The 19,179-nt window shown below is 37.6% G+C and overlaps 1 protein-coding gene across 1 annotated transcript in view; it reads left to right on the plus strand.

Moving 5' to 3' along the window:
• The first annotated feature begins 977 nt into the window (after positions 1 to 977).
• LOC127576684 (serine-rich adhesin for platelets-like) overlaps positions 978 to 19,179 on the plus strand; it is a 72,619-nt gene continuing 54,417 nt past the window's right edge. The window contains exon 1 of the mRNA XM_052027335.1: positions 978 to 1,269. Within this exon, the coding sequence (XP_051883295.1) occupies positions 978 to 1,269 (292 nt within the window). The remainder of the gene's footprint in view (positions 1,270 to 19,179) is intronic.

A 19,179-nucleotide genomic window follows, 5' to 3' on the forward strand; every position in this document is an offset into this window, starting at 1 on the left:
TAACTATGTTTTTCCACAGATGCAGCCTGGCCTGCTGACTATTTCTAGCATCCTCTGTTTTTTTTTATTTTAGGAAAAGTACAAAGGGCGGTCACTGTATATTTTGCAATTTACAATAAAAAAAATAAGCAAAGTACTGCAAAGAGTTTAAACTGACACCCTGTGAGGTTGCCACAACTTCACAGTATTTAAACCAGAATCCTGTATCCCTGATGGCTCCAAGATCTGCAAAGAGTTTAAACTGACACCCTGTGAGGTTGCCACAACTTCACAGTATTTAAACCAGAATCCTGTATCCCTGATGGCTCCAAGATCTTTATACTGATTGGTACGTTTACACTTTAAGCTTTTAAAACGTAAATATTGGAAACAGTTACCTGGGTTTAATTTGATTCCAGATTTCTATAGTTTGGGAGATTTCACACTTCCTGGTAAATTCTGGTTCATGCTCAGATATGCACTTCGGTTTATTTCTCAAGAGGGAGAAATTTACATTAGCTCTCGGTATGCTATTTCTTAGAAATAAAGTGTGCCACTTCATGAAGGGAAATTACTCCACCGCCCGTTTTAATGTATGCTTTTAGTTCCTTGCAGTTTCTTAAGTGAATTTTAAGATTTGAGAATTGTACGGCTTCCACTGGAAATCAGCACCGACCAAGGTTTGCTGATGTCAACCCCTAGGAGGAGTCAGTCAGTCAAACCTGCCAGCCTGCCTTGCTCCGTTACAGTCACTCAGATGTCGCTGGATGAGTTTTAGTTTGAGATGGGTTTTCACCCTGGATTACATGCACATTGCAGCTGTTAAAACCAGCTGGAGAGTGCGGGATCGGCTTCGTGAATACAAATAAGCTGAAGATCGGCTGTTTTCCACACACGGGTTTGTCTGCAAAGCGTTAAATTCGTGTGTTTGTGTGTGTGTGTGTGTGTGTGTTTGTTTGGCATTCGGAATCCAGACCCTGAACTGATCAGGCATCATCATGGCAACGTGCGCTTTGATTTACCCCATCAGTAGAGTGATACTGTTCCTGCCGCTGCTCTTTAAACCTGTACACGCCGGATCCTACGCCCCGAACACAGAGCGGTCTCGGTTTACAGACTCCACCGAGTTGCCAGTGAACTCTCTCCCTGGACTGGCTCAGAGCACAAGTTGGGAGGAGGTGAGTGTTCCGGACGGGCACAGGAGGACGCACAGCCCCGGTACGGACTCGCTCTTCACTTCGGGCCGGGACCCCTCTGATCGGCACCAGTCACCTTCTGAACCCAATGGCGGTAAGTCAAGCGATACAGACAACCCAGACTAGCCTCAGCCGCACTCCGCCTGTCCTCTGCACACCCTCGGCCCATCTGCACTCTAAAGCCGCAGGTTAGGCAAACAGTAGTTGCACATGTTTCCTTGCAGATTAAAAAGTAACTTTTGTTTCATCCCGAAAGAAAATGTTCTTTTGTTCGTATCTGCTCTGTGTATTGTTGCCATCTTCCTCACATTGTAGGCTAGGTCTGTGCACGGTTTGTGATAAGAGCTCAATGCTGCTCTGTCTAAAGAGAATCCTTGGCAAAATATTTTTTTAAAAAGTTCGTCCTATACCAAGCAATATAGAGGCAAAGAATGCCTCGTGGATCGGGAGCGCTCTGCTCATTCTTTCAGTGAAACAATGTAGTCTGGCAGAGTTTCACTTCAGTTCAAACAGACACGTCTACAATACGTTTCTTTTAAAATGATTTTAATGCTAATCGAATTTTACTTTGCGAGAAGAAAATTATCTACTACTAAAATGTTAGAGGGTCTATCTGCTAGATACGGGTGAAATTGTTTTCAGGGTGATGTCCTGCACTGACTCGCTTCTCTCCACTTTCATTCCGACGGTGCACCTTCAAGAATATGATCTTTACTTGACAAAAATGTAGATAGTGTTTAGTGAACTGCATACTTAGAAAAAAATAAAAACCCAAAGTAAAAGCAGCTGTAGTCCAGATTTGGGCACTCAGCAGATCATTGCAGGTGGAGTATGCAGATAACCTTTTATCAGAACGGGTCTCAGACCCCACTGGCCCATTGATCTTACACTTCCGTTGCTGCTGTAATGTAATACAATTTGCCAAGGTTCATTATTGGAGCATTGTCAAACTAAATATGACACACAGCTACATAAGCAGAATAGTCATAAAGGTGTTTTTTAGAGGAAAAGCAAGAGGTTTGGGGATGGAACAACAGAGATTTGGCCCTTTGCAGCTGAAAGCACAGGTGCTACTGGTGCAGCAATTAAATCTGGGGATACTTAAGGGGAGGAGCAGAGGGCAGCTATCACAGAGAGGTGTAAGGCTGGAGGTCAATACATAGATATTAAGGGGTGAGGAGTTGGAAGGAGTTAAGCTCAGCTGTTAGAAGTTTGAAATAGAGGTGTCTGATGTAAATGATAGGAATGACTAGATCAGTTGTAGGGAAGCGATGGATGAACAGGATGGTGCACGTTGGGACATGGGCAGTTAAGATTTTGATGATCTCCATGGTTACTGGGGATAGAAGGACCAGAATGGTTTGGAATGGTCATACCCAAAGGTAACAAAAGCAATAATATGAAGATAGGAAGGTATGAATTGGCCCCTTGAGACTGCTCTGCCATGCTCTGCCATTTAAAAGACTGCATCAGAAGACTGTATCATGGCTGATGAGACTGTAACCTCAAGAGTTTATCAGCAGAAAACAAAGGGCAGAACATGTCTCAGTTGCAGGGTAGAATCAAGTGCTGCAATTACGGCATGGATTGCTGATTCAAAGCTCATCTCCAGGTCAAATACAAAACCAGCACGGCAAAAACCTGGTTCAGATTCAAACATTTGTAAGAGATAGGGACAAAGTCAGTGATTAGGGAATGAAGTTTGTTTTGGGGATGGAAGACAATGCCTTTGGAGTTTTTGACACTTATTATTTCAGAAGTCAGTATAATTCTAAATCACTTGTGTCAAGCTAACTATTGATGCAATGGCTATTGTAGAACTACTTGTTAGTGGATACAGATGAGTACAGTGTTGGATACTTAACCATTTTTAACTGAAAGCTGGATAAAGCTGTATGGGTTAGTGATTTTATTTGGAAAAAATACATAGAGAAGGTTCTTTTGCTGGATCACTTGATAAAGTTAGCATCCAAGTGGGGCATGCTTCATATTTTTAAATTTAAAAAAAATTTATTTACAGCGTGGTAACAGGGCCTTCCGGCCCAACGAGTCCACGCCACCCATTTTAAACCCAAATTAACCTACCCGTACGTCTTTGCAATGTGGGAGGAAAGGAAACCCTCGCAGACACGGGAGAACGTACAAACTCCTTACAGACAGCGACGGGAATCGAACCCCGATCGCTGGCGCTGTAATAGTGTCACGCTAACCGCTATGCTACCGTGCTGATTCGTTATCCTTTAAGTCCTGTAGTGAAATGTATTTTTGGATATCTGGTGAAAAATAGATTGGACTCGGCCAAGATGCTTCATGTTTACTATCAGCCTCCCAACACCTGCTATCCATGGTCACAGGTTAAAAAAAAATTCTTCGGCCAGGCACGTATTTCCACCTTTTGTTGCAGGTTAATTTTAATTGAAAAGGATTGGAGAAAGTGTAAAATGACCCTGGGAATAATGTCTAGAATCCCAGGTGACTGGGAAGAAAAGCAGATAGATTAGAAGCAGATACTGGAAGTTACCACATGCAGCAGAATGCGCACAAGTCTTTTAAGAACAATATAAAAGAACAATGTTTGGCCCCTTGAGCCAGTGCTGCTGTTCAACAAGAGCATGGCTGATCTTCTATCTCAAAGCCATTTTCCTGAACTACCACTGGACCTCTTGATTGATCTCTATTGATCTCTGGTTTGAATGTAATCAATGACTGAGCCCCCAAAATCATCTGGGGTAGAGAATTCACCATGCTCTGAGTAAAGAAATTTCTCCTCATTTCAGTCCTAAATTGGTATCGGTATTGGTTTATTATTGTCACTTGTACCGAGGCACAGTGGAAAACTTGTCTTGCATACCGATTGATTGTACAGGTCAATTCATTACACTGTGCAGTTACATTGAGTTAGTACAGAGTGCATTGATGTAGTACAGGTAAAAACAATAACAGTACAGAGTAAAGTGTCACAACTACAGAGAAAATGCAGTGCAATAAGCTTGCATCTTATTTGAGATCTAGTTCTGGACTCCTTATCCAGAGAAATATCCTCTTCATAAGTACGTGACTGAACCCTCTAAGAATTTTGTATGTTCCAGTGAGGTCCCCTCTCACTCTTCCCTCCAGAGAGCAGAGTCTTAGCCTACTTAATCTCTCCTCATATGACATACCTGCCATCCCAGGAACCAGTATGGTGAATTTTCACTATACTTCCTCTATGGCAGAATGTCTTTTTCCGGGAAGAAGACTGAAATTGTACATATACTCCAGGTGCTGTATCACCAGTGCTCAATATAATTGTAGTAATTCTTTATTTTTTCATACAATATTTCTCTTCTACTCAAATCTTCTTGCAAAAAAAGGCCAATGCAGCAATTGCCTTCCTAGTTGCCTACTGCACCTGTATATTAGATTTCAGTGACTTGCGACCAAGGACACCAGTCCCTTAGAACATCCACATTTCCCAGTCTTTCACCAATTAAAAAATACTCAGTGGATAATGTCATATTTTTTCCACTCTGTGGTCCATTTGGCATGTTGTTGATCTCTCACTAAGATTGTCTATATCCTCTTGAAGCCCTTTTGCATCCTTATCATTACTTATATTGTTATCTAGTTTTTGTCATCAGCAAACTTGGAAGTGTCATATTTGGTCTCATCAGCCAAATCATTGATCTAGATTGTGAATAGTTAGGGTTTTTGCACTGATCCATGTGGTACACTACTAGACACAGCTTGCTAGTCAGAGACGGACTCACTTATTCCTACTTCTAACCATAATTTTCTACCTGTTAGCCAACTTTCTTAATCCATCCTGGTATAATTCCCCCACCCCATGTGCTCTAACCTCATTCAGCAACCTTCTACATGGGATCTCATAGAAAGTCCCACTTCAACTCAACTGATACATCCTCAAAGATCTCTAATAGATCAGACAAGTATTATTTCCCTTTCTAAATCCACATTGACAGTACAATCATACTATTATCTAACTATCTTAACATCACATCATTTTCCCCACAGAGGTCAGGCAACAGGTTGGTAGGTATTTGTTTTATTTCTCCCTCTTCTTCAGTAAGGGGATCACATTTTTCTACACTTCAATCTGCAGTAACCATTCCAGAAGCTATAGCATTTTAGAAATGATAATCAGAAGATTTATGGAAGATGTTAAATGCACGTGCAAGTGCTTCTGAAATCTCACTTTTGTCAGGAGCATGATTGCTGGAAAGAAACAAAAAATTGTGTTTACATTTTGCTTCCAGTCTGTCAGGTGACCCATTCTTGGGAACAATCTGGGAAGGCTGGGACAACATGGCAGAAGGAGCATTCTTTGCAAAAGCTAATTCAGAACATCTATTACAGTTAGTTTAATGAACACTCAGGAGTCCAGCTAACATTATACCATTGACACTTCCCCAACATTTGTTGTAGGGAAGATTGTATTCTGGGATAGGTAGTAAATAAACCTCATTTGGAGCTCTCAAAAAAAAGGTTCTTCATAACTCTTTGCGTGAAACTAGATCACTCCAAGTAATAACCGTCCAATTCATTAGTTAAAGGCTGTTTTTTGAAGGCTTTTCCTCCATACACCCATTTCCTAGCCAAGGGAATTAGCATAACTTATCATGACCCATCTGTAAAAGGACAGGATACTTAGTTCAGCCTTATCCTTAGGTTCTCATTGTTGTGAGCTCTTTAGTGGGACTGGCAACTTAATACTGAACACTGAAAATAAATTACCCATAAGAAATAAAATTGAACTTTTTCTAAGTTATTAGGGGAAGAAGAGATTAATATTATCTATCTAAGCTGACTGAAGATCATGAATGAAAGGTTAATGTTTTCATCCAGTATTTCTATATATGACCTGGATTACTCAAGTGCATTTTTGTGTGGTCTGAACTGAGGTTATTTAAGTGAACTCAAACCCATCTTGAACTTTTCAGCTACTTACTAAGGAAATACTTGTTTCTCTATTTTGGGGGCTGACATGAACACTGGACTCCAAAGGTGAAGGACAGAGTTTGATGATTAAAACTGCTATCACTGAGCTCCCCCTTAATGTTTCCTTAATTACAGTGACTGCTTTATGTTAAGATATCTCTTAAGATTGCAACTGATTGTGAAGCCATTACAGTGCACTGCAGTTGGGTGATTTGTATAATAAAATATAAATTGAATATGCTGGAAAGACCTAGGAGGACAGGCAGCATCTGTGCTGAGGGAAACAGAATAAGTTGTTCAGGTTGCTGAATCTTCATCAGAATTGGGAATAATTGGAGAAAAACAAATTTCAAGAATTAGGGAAAAGAATCTCTCCAGCCGTCCTCCTTCTTTCATTTTGTTCTCTGTACCACTTTTTCTTCAGCTTGGCGCCATATTATTTCTAACTTTTCACAGTTCTGATGAAAAGTCATTGATCTGAAATGTTATCTTTGATTTGTTCTCCATGTCTGTTACTTGCTCGGTACTTACAGCATTTTCTGGTTTTACTTCAGTTTCTCAGCATGTTATTTTTTTGTTTCATTCAGTTAATGACCTAATTAATCAAACAAATTTGAACCAGTAATGGGGAGGCCTACAAGGACTACATGAAGTCAAATCTGACTGTGATCATAATTGCCAAGTTTAACTGCAGTAATAAAATCAGAAATGTTTTAGATAGATACTCCTCAGCGGTCAGGTTTCAAATAATGACGGAAATATCTTGCAAAAGTTGCAAAAAGCCAAGGAAGCAGACGTTTGACTCCTTTACTATTGTGCCGATATTTTAATGCTTCTAATGGTTGTTGAATTCTCAGTTACAATTGTAATGCAGTGACCACTCCCTTATGATGTTGCCTTTGGGAGCCAAAGGAAAATTATACTTGAGGTCAGTGAATAATCCAGAGCAGAGTTCCTGTATGCTCTGTTAAATATGAAATGTTAAATGATGCATAATGGGAGGGTTATTGAATCATCAATAGAGATGTAGAGAATCTCAAATGTAATTATGTGTTTGGTCAGTAATAATTTGATACCTCATATTTGTCCTGGGGGAAGACGTTAGGAAATATTTAATTTATTAATATTTAGAATTTTAAGTTGTGAAAATGGGACTCTATTATAGCTTTACTTCCAACCACATTCATCTCCCAAGACAATAGGGATGATCTGTACTTTGAGGGATTACAATTCTATTTCCAAATACTAAGTTTTATTTTATTCACATTTTGGCACCTGGGCATTGCTGGCAAGGGGAGAATTGGTGGTGGCAGTGAGCCACCTTTTTGAATCACTGCAGTCCTTCTGGTGAACTGACAATGGTTAGCATTTTAAAAAACAATAAAAGTTGCAAAGAAAAAAATCCTTTAATGCACAAAACCCAAAAGATAACGTGATTCAATCTTGACTGATGAGAAAAAATAGATTGTATTAAATCAAAGGAAGAGGTTTCTAATGTTCTTAGAAAACCTGAGGATTGCAAGCATTTTAGAATTCAGCGAAGGAGGACCAAGAAATTGATCAAGATTGGCTGGATGAAATATTAGAGTAGACTAGTAAGAAACATAAAAATTGATTCTAAGAGCTTTTTATAGATTTGCAAAATGGAAGAGACTAGCAAGGACAAATGCAGGCCCCTTACAGAGGTAGGAGAATTTATAATAAGGAAATGGCAGAGAAATTAAACAATTATATTATATATTAAAGATCCAGCATCTAGCAACAATGAAGAATTGAAGGAACTAAGATTCTGGTTTCTGCCCTCTTTTTTTCCAGTCCTGATGAAGGGTCTCATCCCGAAATGTCGACTGTTCATTTCCCTCCATAGGTGCTACCTGACCTGCTGAGTTCCTCCAGCATTTTGTGTGTGTTGCTGAAGGAACTAAGTACTAGTCAAAAAATAGCACCAGAGAAGTTGTTGAGCTTGAAAGCTAATAGATCTCAAGGACTTGATGATCTATATCACATAATTTGAAAAAAAGCAGCTTTAGAGAGAATGTTTGGTCTGGTTATTATTTTTGAAAGTGCCTAGGCATTCTGTAATTGTTTCTGTGGATTGGAGGGTAGCAAATATGACTCCACTATTTAAGAAAGTAGGGAGAGAGAAAACAGACAATTAACAACCTATTAGCCTAACATCAGTGGTATGCAAAATGCTTGAATCTATAATGACAGATGTAATAACAGAAGATCCTGAAAAAAATTAGAGGATTCAGTAAAGTCAGCATTGATTTATGAAAAGAAAATCATGTTTTACTAACCTGATGGAGCTCTTTGAGGATGTCACTTATAGAATAGATGAGAGAGGTGTGGAGTGCTTGCAATTTTGGAAGACTTCAACATAGTCCCATATAGGAGATTGTTAAACAAGGTTAGAGCACATGGAATTGGGGGTAAAATATTAACATGAATTGGGAACTAGTCATCAGACAGGAACCAAAGAGTGGGAATAAACGGTTCCCTCTCAGGTTGGCAATCAGTGACATGTGGGGTACCGCAGAGATTGGTGTACGGGCTCTAGCTAGTCACAATCTTTATTAACAATTTGGCTGAGGAGACCAAAGGATATATTTTCAAATGTGTTGATGATACTAAACTATTTTGTGAGGTGGGAAGAGAATATAAAAAGGTTTCAAGGGGATATGAACAAGCTAAGTGAATGAGCAAAAACATGGCAGATGGAATATAAGGTGGAAAAAAAGAAATCATCTCCTTTTTTGCACATAATGAGAAAGGTGAGTATTTTTATAGGAAAAGGTTGGGTAGTGTTCAAAAAGATTTAGTTGTCATGAAAGCCAATATGCAGGTGAAACAAACAATTTAATCTGTTTCATTGATTGTGAGTACACTTTGCTCTCTTTACTGCACACTGCTTTTGCTTTTTAGTATGCATTTTGTCCTACGCTACAGGTTCACACCCAATTTTTAGATACATCTGGTGCTGCCCCTGTCATGCACTATTGCTGCCCCTCTGCACTACTTATTGAACCAGGTTAATCCCCTGGTTCACATAGCAGCAGTGGAGTGAGAGATGAGATCGACCAGGAGGTTACAGATTGTGATTATATACATTTCTGCTGCCCCTGAGGAGTCACAGCACCTCAAGTATGCCCAGTTTTGAGCTGTCGGATCTGTTCTGAGTCTATTCCATTCAGCGCAATTGTAGAGCCACACAACACCATAGAGGGTGTCCTTGAGGTGAAAATGGGAGTTTGTCTCCACATGGACTGTGTGGTGGTCACTTCTAATAATGTCATCACATATCTATACCAAAAAATCAGTGAAGATGAGGTCAAATAAACTGGTTCACTTGCTGTCTGCTGCAGACCCTGTCTGGCAACTACACTTGGCTGCTCTCTCGGTGGTCCTGCTACCAAACGACTCTTGGTGATGGACTTTGAAGCCCTCCACCCAGGCTACTTTCAGCACTTCGTTCAGGTGTTGTTCAACATGGAGGCGTACTAATTAGCTGAAGAAGGACAGTAGTGTCATAACCATGTTGTTCACTGTTGATTTGGTGGTAGCATTCTTATCTTTTAATTTGGTGTTTGTGGGTTCAAGATTCACTCTGGAAACTTAAGGACGTAAGTTCAGATTAAGTGTTCAGACTACTCCTGGAGGAGTTGTTGGAAGTGTTGTCCTTCAGAAGATGTATTAAATTGAGACTGTATCTGCCCCATCAGGTGGATGTAAAAGTTCCTATATGAATAAGAACAGGGGAGTTCTCTCTACAGTCCTCGACAGTCTTTACCCTGTTAAATCGGCTGCCACATGTCTTACATTACAACAGCAACAACACTTCAAAAGAACTTAATTGGAAGTGAACTGTTCTGGGACTGAGTTCATGAAATTTAAGTTCTTTGTTTTTCACTATAACCTTGCAGTTTTATATATAGATTCGTTCACATGGCATGAAAGCAACAAATGGAAGAAGTAATTTGAAGCTTTCACTTTAATGTTGATTTTTCTGTTTCAAGGTTTTGGTTTCTGGTCCAGATCAAACTTCAGTTGACCTTATATTCTTCCTTTGGCTCAGTAACAAATCTCTTAGGAACAAATGCCGACCTACATTGTAGTGCTTTCAGCTTCATACCAATACAATTCTTCATTGATTAGCCATGTCACCGTTTTGTTACGTCAGGCAGGAAGGTGTAAAACAATGGATTCTAGATAATAGTTTTATTTTATTGCGGCTAATTGCAATCTTTTTGTGATTCACCATCTCTCATAGAGGGTTGAACTTTGTGGGATGGTATTAACAGGCATTACATTTATCCATAAGCATTGCGTACAGCTCAGGAGATGCTATGCTGTTTCTGTTGTCACCCATCATCATTGCTCTGATGTATAGATTGAAATTACGGGCTGGTATTACTGTGCTGACAGGAAGTGAAATGTCTTTTACAATATTGAATAGCAATGTAACGTCCACACATTCTAGGGTGCAACTTATAATGCTTTGGCAAATAACCAAAAGTTCAAGCAGTTGACCAGTTCTTCAGAATCTGTTTGAGCCCGGTTTTAAGTAGTACCATAATTCTTGAAACTCTGAAGCTTAACTTATCTCAGATGGGCTAACTAATGAAATATTTAAACATAGACTCTGTTAGATATTTCACATGGAAACTTCATCTCTATTTTTATAAAAATATTCCAATGTTATTACAAAAACTTCATACTCTCAATCTGTGCTAAATAATTCCATAATCTATTAAATCCAAAAAAATTATTAATCCTTTAGAATGTTGCTATACCATAATTCATAGCTTATTACAAAATACACTGGGTAGATAAATTTAAGGGTGCAATAGTATGGTGGTTATATCACTGGAAAAGCAATCCAGTAATTTCGACAAATGATTCAAATGCATGAGTTTAAATCCTGATGATAGTGATGACAGAATGCAGCACAGCAGTGATAGTGCCAGAACGGACTACAGTGATTATAGTGAAGTGATATAATGCAGTTCAGCAATGATTGTGACGACAGTATGCACAACTGCAATAATAATGGTGATAGAATGCACCGCAGCAAAGATAGTCGTGATAGATAAGATATTTATTTATTAGTCACATGTACATCGAAACACACAGTGAAATACATCTTTTTGTGTTGCTAGGAATGTGCTGGGGGCAGTCCACAAGTGTCGCCACTCTTCCTGTGCCAACATAGCATACAGCAATGATGCTAGTGCTGGCAAAAATCATTACAGCAATAGCAGCATATCGCATTGATGATAGAATATAACATACTATAATCTGTGAAAGGGATTATTGAACATAATACGTTGAAAGTAATAATGACATCACTTACATCTGCAATAATAGTGATGATATAATATATTGTACTGTAATCTATGACAGTGATGATGGTAATGAGAAAGTGCACCTCAGCAACATTGCTGATAGTTGAATGTACTGCACTGATGACAATGATGATAGAATGCAGTGCATCAATGTTACTGATGATAAAGTGTGTCACAGTGTCACGGGGATGATAGTGATAATAGAAATTATGATCTGCAATCTACAATGCAGATAATAGAATACACCACATCAATGATAATGATGATAAAATGTACTACAATCTATGAAAGTGAAGGTAGAATGTAGCATAGTGAAGATATTGATGACAAAATGTACCACAATGATGATAGTTGGGATAGAATGTACAATAATAGTGATTATAAATTCTATTGTACTGCAATCTACAATAGTATTGATAGAATGCACAATAGTACATCATTGATAGTGATGAAGGAAGGTACAAGAGCAATGTTTGTGATGTGTGAATGTACTGGATCAATGATAATGATGAAAGCGTGTGCCACATTAAAAACAGTCATGACAGAATGTACTACTGCAATGATAGTCAAGGTAAAATGTCCCGAGATAATGATTGAATGTACTGGAATGAGGATAGTAAACATAGACTATACCACAGCAAAGATAGTGTTGTTAAAATATACACATTGGTGATGGTGATGACAGAATGCAGGGTCATTGATGAGAATGATGATAGAATATACCTTAGCATTGTTAGTTATGATAGAGTATCCCATGGTGATGGGTGCAACACTAAAACTTGTAATAATAGTATGTACCACATTGAGGAGAATAACAACAGATTGCAGAGACTGAGAAATTTGAGAAAGAATTGTGGGGATAGAGCATGGTACAGCAGTGGGAAGCACTGTAAATGGGACTTGACAACGGTTTTAATTTCTCTTACTCTAAAATATTGGGAAATAGAACTAATGGAAGCTGCCATAATTTTAATTATTTTAAGAAGTTGGTGGGCAAATTCATTGTTTTAAGATGTTGGTGGGCAAATTCATTTTGTGAAGGAAATATATTTCCCCTACAAAAACTGGAGAAAGTAATTATTTAATAATTCCTTAGTTATCAGAGGAGTTGTATGGTTTCAAATAACCATCTTAATTTTTTAAATGGACAGATCTGTGTATTTGATCCTCATCATAATATTGAGTGATGCCTCATCCCATTGATGTTGCATATCTTTAACAAAATGAATACTGAATGAAACCAGTATTTGGATTGGTATTCTATGATAAAGTTAGCAATTGACACAAAGGGATCAGAGAGAAGTCTATCAATGCAGACGTTACATGGCTTTTAAACATTCAATTCCATTTCAACAAGAGACTTTCTGTCAAGATAGTATATCTTAAGATAATTATTTTTGCATTAGCTCAGCAAGACATGGTTGAAAGATCTTTGGTTAGGGAAATTAACCTTAGGGTAATAAATCATTCTGATGCCAGGACAACAGTGCCAATCACAGTAGCAAATTAACCCATCAAGATTAGACATTGTCATTGATTTTCTAGATGTGGGTGGTTCAACAAATATAGAGTTCTGCCTGATGCTAAGTGTGGTGTGATTTTGATGTCGCACAAGTAATGAGTCAATCACACTGAAACTTTCAAAAAGTGTTCTTAATATGCGCTGTAGCTCACACATTTCCAGAAAATGATTCTGCAGTATAATTGTAGATTTTCTGATGTACTAAAGATATTAGAGGTCCTCCCCTGCTTATGAATGCTTGAATTGTGTACAGCTCGTACATATAACCAAGTGTTTGGGACACCAGTGGGATGGATTTACCAGCTGCTGCGGGGCTGCAGGCAGTGTGGAACTCGGTTTGTGGCCGCATTTCCCTCTCTCCCCAAGTAGCAGGTCTTTGGATTGTGGAAGGAAACTGGAGCACCTGGGTGAAGTTCATACAGGCACAAGTAGAACATACAGTATAAGCTCAATTCATACTGCACCTGAGGTCAGGATCAAACCTGAGTTGCCAGCACCAATAACGTCTGAGGGAATGGTAAGGAAATATTCATTCTTCCATTCATGCATGGCCTTTGAGTGTCATCAGAGTGCTAGGCTGTTTGGGTCTGTTAACCTTAGCTAAAATGATAGCTCATCAGCTCACAGTAACTAAGCAACTAATATATTATGGTCTGAAATTAGGATGCATACATAACTTGAAATTGTTTTTCCTTCTTTTTTCAATCTTTTTATTAATCTTCAAATTAGTACAAAATAATATATATAACATTAGTAATTATACATATGGTGCAAAGAGATCAGGATAGCAATCATAACAGTTAATATATATAATCACAAGGAGTAAAAAAAAAGTAATCTAGACCTCCCGTTCTCTTATTAAGTGAACAAATACAAAAGGAAAGATCGAAAAGAAATGAAATTTAATTATATGAAAGAAGAACCCCCAAATCAAAAAAAAATCGATAATAAACCAAAAAAAACCAAAAACTTCAAAAAAAACTGGACTGATATTTCTTCAATTAAAAAGAAAAAAATCATTATTATGTCGTCAACTCCGCTCCCCTGTATTCAAGGGTTATTGAAAGCGATCTGAAAAAGGTCAGCTTACATCATATGGAAATATTGAATAAATGGACTCCAAACTTCCTCAAATTTAAGCGAAGGATCAACAGTAACACTCCTAATTTTTTCTAAGTTTAAACATGCTATAGTTTGAGAAAACCACTGAAAAGTGGTGGGAGGTATTGGATCCTTCCATTTGAACAAATTGGATTGTTTGGCCATTAATGTGACAAAGGCGATCATACGACGAGCAGAAGCAGATAAATGGCAAGATTCCATCATTGGTAACCCAAAAATTGCAGTAATGGGATGAGGTTGTAAATCAATGTTCAATACAGATGAAATAATGTTAAAAATTTCTTTCCAATATTTTTCCAAAAGGGGACAGGACCTAAACATATGTGTCAGGGAAGCCACCTTCGAATTACATCTGTCACATATAGGATTTATATGATGATAAAAACAGGCTAATGTCCTTGGACATATGGGTCCTGTGAACCACCTTAAACTGTATCAAAGAGTGTCTAGCACACATTGAAGATGTATTAACTAATTGAAGAATTTTCTTCCATGTCTCTGTAGGTAAAAGTATCTGGAGTTCTCTTTCCCATTCATTCTTAATTTTATCAAGTTCCTCTGAAGATATTTTCATAATCCGATCATAAATTATTGCTATCAGGCCCTTCTGATAAGGATTAAAACCTAAAATTTTTTCTGTATTTTCAGATTTATATGGTGTTGGAAAAGAAGGTAAAGTAACTTTTAAAAATTTCTAATGTAAATATCGAAAAAATATGTGATGTAGGCAGATTGTATTTATTAGACAACTGTTCAAAAGATAAAAAAACAGTTATCAATGAATAAGTCTTGAAAACATGTTATTCCCTTCATTCTCCTTAAAGAAAAAGCTGAATCAATTCTAGATGGTTGAAAGAAAAAATTAGATTGAATAGGACTTGATAAATTAAATTTATTCAATCCAAAAAATTTACGAAATTGAAACCATATCCATATTGTATGTTTAACTATTGGATTAGTCATTTGTTTACTCAATTTAGTAAGTGCAAAAGGGAATGAAGCTCCTAAAATAGAAACTAATGAAAATCCTTGCACTGATTCACACTCAAGGTGTACCCAACAGGGACAATGAATTGCATCAAAATCTTGTGCCCAGAAAATTAAGTATCTAATATTAATTGCCCAATAGTAAAATCTAAAATTAGGCAAAGCCATACCACCATCCTTTTTTAATCTTTGTAAATATTTCTTACTTAACCTTGGGTTTTTATTCTGCCATATATATGAAAGAATTTTGGAATCAATAGTATCGAAAAAGGATTTCAAAATAAAAGTTGGAATTGCCTGAAATAGATACAAAAATTTTGGTAAAATATTCACCTTAACTGCATTAATTCGGCCAATCAATGATAAAGAGAATGGGGACCATTTAGTAAATAATTGTTTAACGTAATTAATTAAAGGTAAAAAGTTTTTCCAATGTCTTGACTGGAAGGTGATCATTGTACAACCTTTGCTTTGCTGACGCCAGTTTTTTGTGGTTTACATACAATGGACTCCCTCGCCAGGAAATCGTCAGATAAAACTATAAACAAGTAGCTCTAACTTTTGAATAAATGATACTCAAAATCATATTGCCTCATTTTACTTTCAGGATTAAAATTTGATTGGTAAAATAGTTTTACATTATGTCTATTATGTGTATTGACCAGTTAATCTAATATCATGGTGAGGGCTTAATGCCTATTCTTCCCTCACACCTACAAAGTATCTTGGGGCATTTTTCAACATTAAAGGTACCAAATAAGTATTAGTTTGTGCATTTCTGGGACATGCTAAGCCTGTACATGTTGAAATTACTAAATAAACAAAAACTGTGATCTAAAATCTTAAAACAAATAAGACGCTGGAATGAGTAATGTGTTGTAAAGTTTGGTTACGGATTTTTAGAGGTGGAATCAGAACACAGTAATCCATCAGAAGGGGACATGATTATTTTGTGTGCACACAGAGAATATCTCTGGTGATGAACTAATAATAGCTTAGAACACTTAATCACAATACTACAAATTTTAAAGATTGACAAAATTAATTAACATGTGGACTCGTATGGTTCAATCTCCTTCATTAGCTGAAATGGAGCAATAAAAATAATAATATCTGAAAAATATACTGAAAGCTTAAGATTATTGAAAACAAATAAAAGTATGTTTTAATCTATATTATTGACTTTAATGAAGGAACTGAGTTATTGTTGCCAGACTTGCTGAAAAGCAAATCATGAGGAAAACACAGAGAGTCTGCAAAGGAACAGAGATGTTAAACTAGTGGGCAAAAATTTGGCTGCTGAGCTATAACGTGGGGAAAGTTATCCACTTTGGTAGGAAGAATAGAAAACAGAATATTGTTTAAATGGAGAGAGACTGACAAAATGCTGCAATACATATGGATCTGGGTATCCTTGTACATGAAACAAGGGTATAAGACCATAAAATGTAGTAGAAGTAGGCCATTTGGCTCCTCACTCCTGTGTTATTAAGTAACATCATGGCTGATCTTTGACCTCAGTGCTATTTAGCATGCAAGTGTGACAATTAATTAGGAAGAGAAATGAAATGTTAGCCTCTATTGCACAGAGGATTGACTATAAAAGTTGCAACTTTACAAGCAGTGCTGGGACCACATCTGGAAAAGGGAAATACTTACACTGGAGGCACTTCAGAGAAGGTTCACTGTTGATTCCTGGACAGAAAGGGACATCTTAAGAGATAAGGAGGTTGGGTCTTTCTTGGCGGCTGAATCAATTAATATGTTAAAGGCTAAGATAGACATATTTTTGGTCCAGAGGGAATTCAAGGGTCACGGGGAGTAGGCAAGAATGTGGAGTTGAGGCTGAGGTTAGACCAGCCATGATCTTACTGAATGGCAAACCAGAATTTCCTCTATTTTGTACTGTTCTTGTATTCAATGTAAATTGCCAAATACAGATTAGTTATTATGTTACATTGTTAGATTCTGGCATGGAATGGAGTATATTGTAGTTTATTTCTCTCTCAAATTGCAGTTTGTTCTCCTGTCATGTAGCAAGAATTCTTTTGTACTGTGGAGTTATAAAGAAAACATTCATAATTTGTACCATGCAGACTAAATTATCCTTCTTATAGGGGGAAAGCATTTTCAAGAGTTTCTGTGTTCAGAGCAGTAAGAAAGTTTATTGGAATACCTTTTAAAATCGGTTGTGCTTGGTTTAAATGAGGGCAAATGAGCCAAATCCAGAGGCAAAATGATACTGATAGCTCTCACTCAAGTTGAAAGCTATTAGCTCGAGTCATACCTTGCACATACAAAGATGTGTCTACTAGTTGCACTACTGTGTTGGCTGATACTTTGGGCAAACAATTATATGGGCACACTATGTTCACAAAATTCACTTTGTTCTTGCTCTCAACTTCCCTTTCTCCCAAATTCTACCATGAGTCTCTGGGAATGTCCTGGGTCTCTCTCTGCTAAAGATCTCCCACCACTCAGGTGTAAAGTTGAGCTGAAACATCATAGTGGAGCTGGGTAGATGAAATGTGTTTGCAAACACAAAGGCCACGGCTTCACTGGCTGTCAGAAGGTGGTTGGTTCAGCAGACTGCAAGTCACTGTGCTGATATGGCAGGTCAGATGATCTTGCCCATCATTTAGATTTAGCTCTAGAGAGGAAATCTGAGGGGAACCCTTGAATAAAGAGAACACACTTTGTAGATCCTTGTGTTCTGATCTGTGCAATCTACAAGTGGACTTTGTTGGATGTAAGGAATCCACAGAGAACAAATACTCCATAGAGTGATGGGCCTTCTCTACTGTAATTCTATGAAGAAAGAGACAATTATAGTTGCTTAAATGTGGAAAGACAGCTTTAATTTTGATTTTTTTTTTAGTTCTGTCAGTTTAATATTTAAAAGCTATGTGATTAATATTCCTGAATTAATATTGTTATCCAGAATTCTCAATTATGAATGATAATTAGGATCAGGTTTAATTTAATAATTGAATCACTCTAGCATGTATGTACCCACCGGCAGTCAGTTTATACGTTTAATACAAGCTTTAAGCCATGCTGGTGCATCGGCCTTGAAGACTTCATAAGCTGACAGCCCTTCAACCATCAGTAGTCCAGTTGATTTAATGCGCTGGACAGAAATTGACCGCTTGAGATTGCATCATAGATTAGAATATCATGAAATAAACTGATCCTTATTTAAATGCTTTAATTTATGCTGTACTTATGATATAATAATACAACCAATAAATGGAAAGTGAAACACCAGATCACAATCCTGTGATATAGATTAATAAATTTGTCACTTTAGTAATAAATTTACCAGCTGGTAGGGCCTATAAGCAGATGGAGTGGTTATTTCTCAGATTAACTCAGAGGAGGAAGAGGTAATATGGGTTCAAGTTAATATATTCCAACAAAGTAAAAGGATGGGATGCCAAGGTGTAGAGCCCACTGGATGCCAAGGAGCATGCAGCATATGTTACGATGCTAAAGCAAAGCCAATACCAGTTATAGATAATTCAATATTGCAGAAGGCCTAGTGGAGTAAGTCCAGGGATGAAATAAGTCAGGAAATTAGGAAGGCAAAGGTAGGGTGAGAAAAAAACAAAATCATGGAAAGCCCAAAAATATTTTTTAAATACATAAAGTGCAAGGTGAATCTAAAAGGAGAGAGTAGGGCCTATTTGTGGTCAAAAAGTATGGGTGGAAGCCAATATGATAGGTATGGTTCTTAAAGAATAGGTTGAGTTTGTCTTCAGAAAAGAGTGAAATAATATAATCATTGTAGCTGAGGAGGAGGACTCACTGAAGTTATTTCTATAAGACACAGGTTAGGAGTATGATGGATACTTTCCAATTGACTGGATGAATGTAGCTTCAATAACACTCAAGAAGCTTGACATCTTCCAGTGTCTACCAACCCAGACATTCACTCCTTCCACCACCGATGGATGATAGTTACAGTGTGTACCATTTACAATTTAGGCTTCTTTCAAAGTCACAAACCACTCTGGCTTGGAAGTATATCACAGTCACTTCATCATAGTTGGGTATAAATCCCGGAACCCTTTACCCAGCAGTAGTGTGG

The sequence above is a fragment of the Pristis pectinata genome, chromosome 1 (assembly GCF_009764475.1).
Source record: "Pristis pectinata isolate sPriPec2 chromosome 1, sPriPec2.1.pri, whole genome shotgun sequence".
NCBI lineage: Eukaryota > Metazoa > Chordata > Chondrichthyes > Rhinopristiformes > Pristidae > Pristis > Pristis pectinata.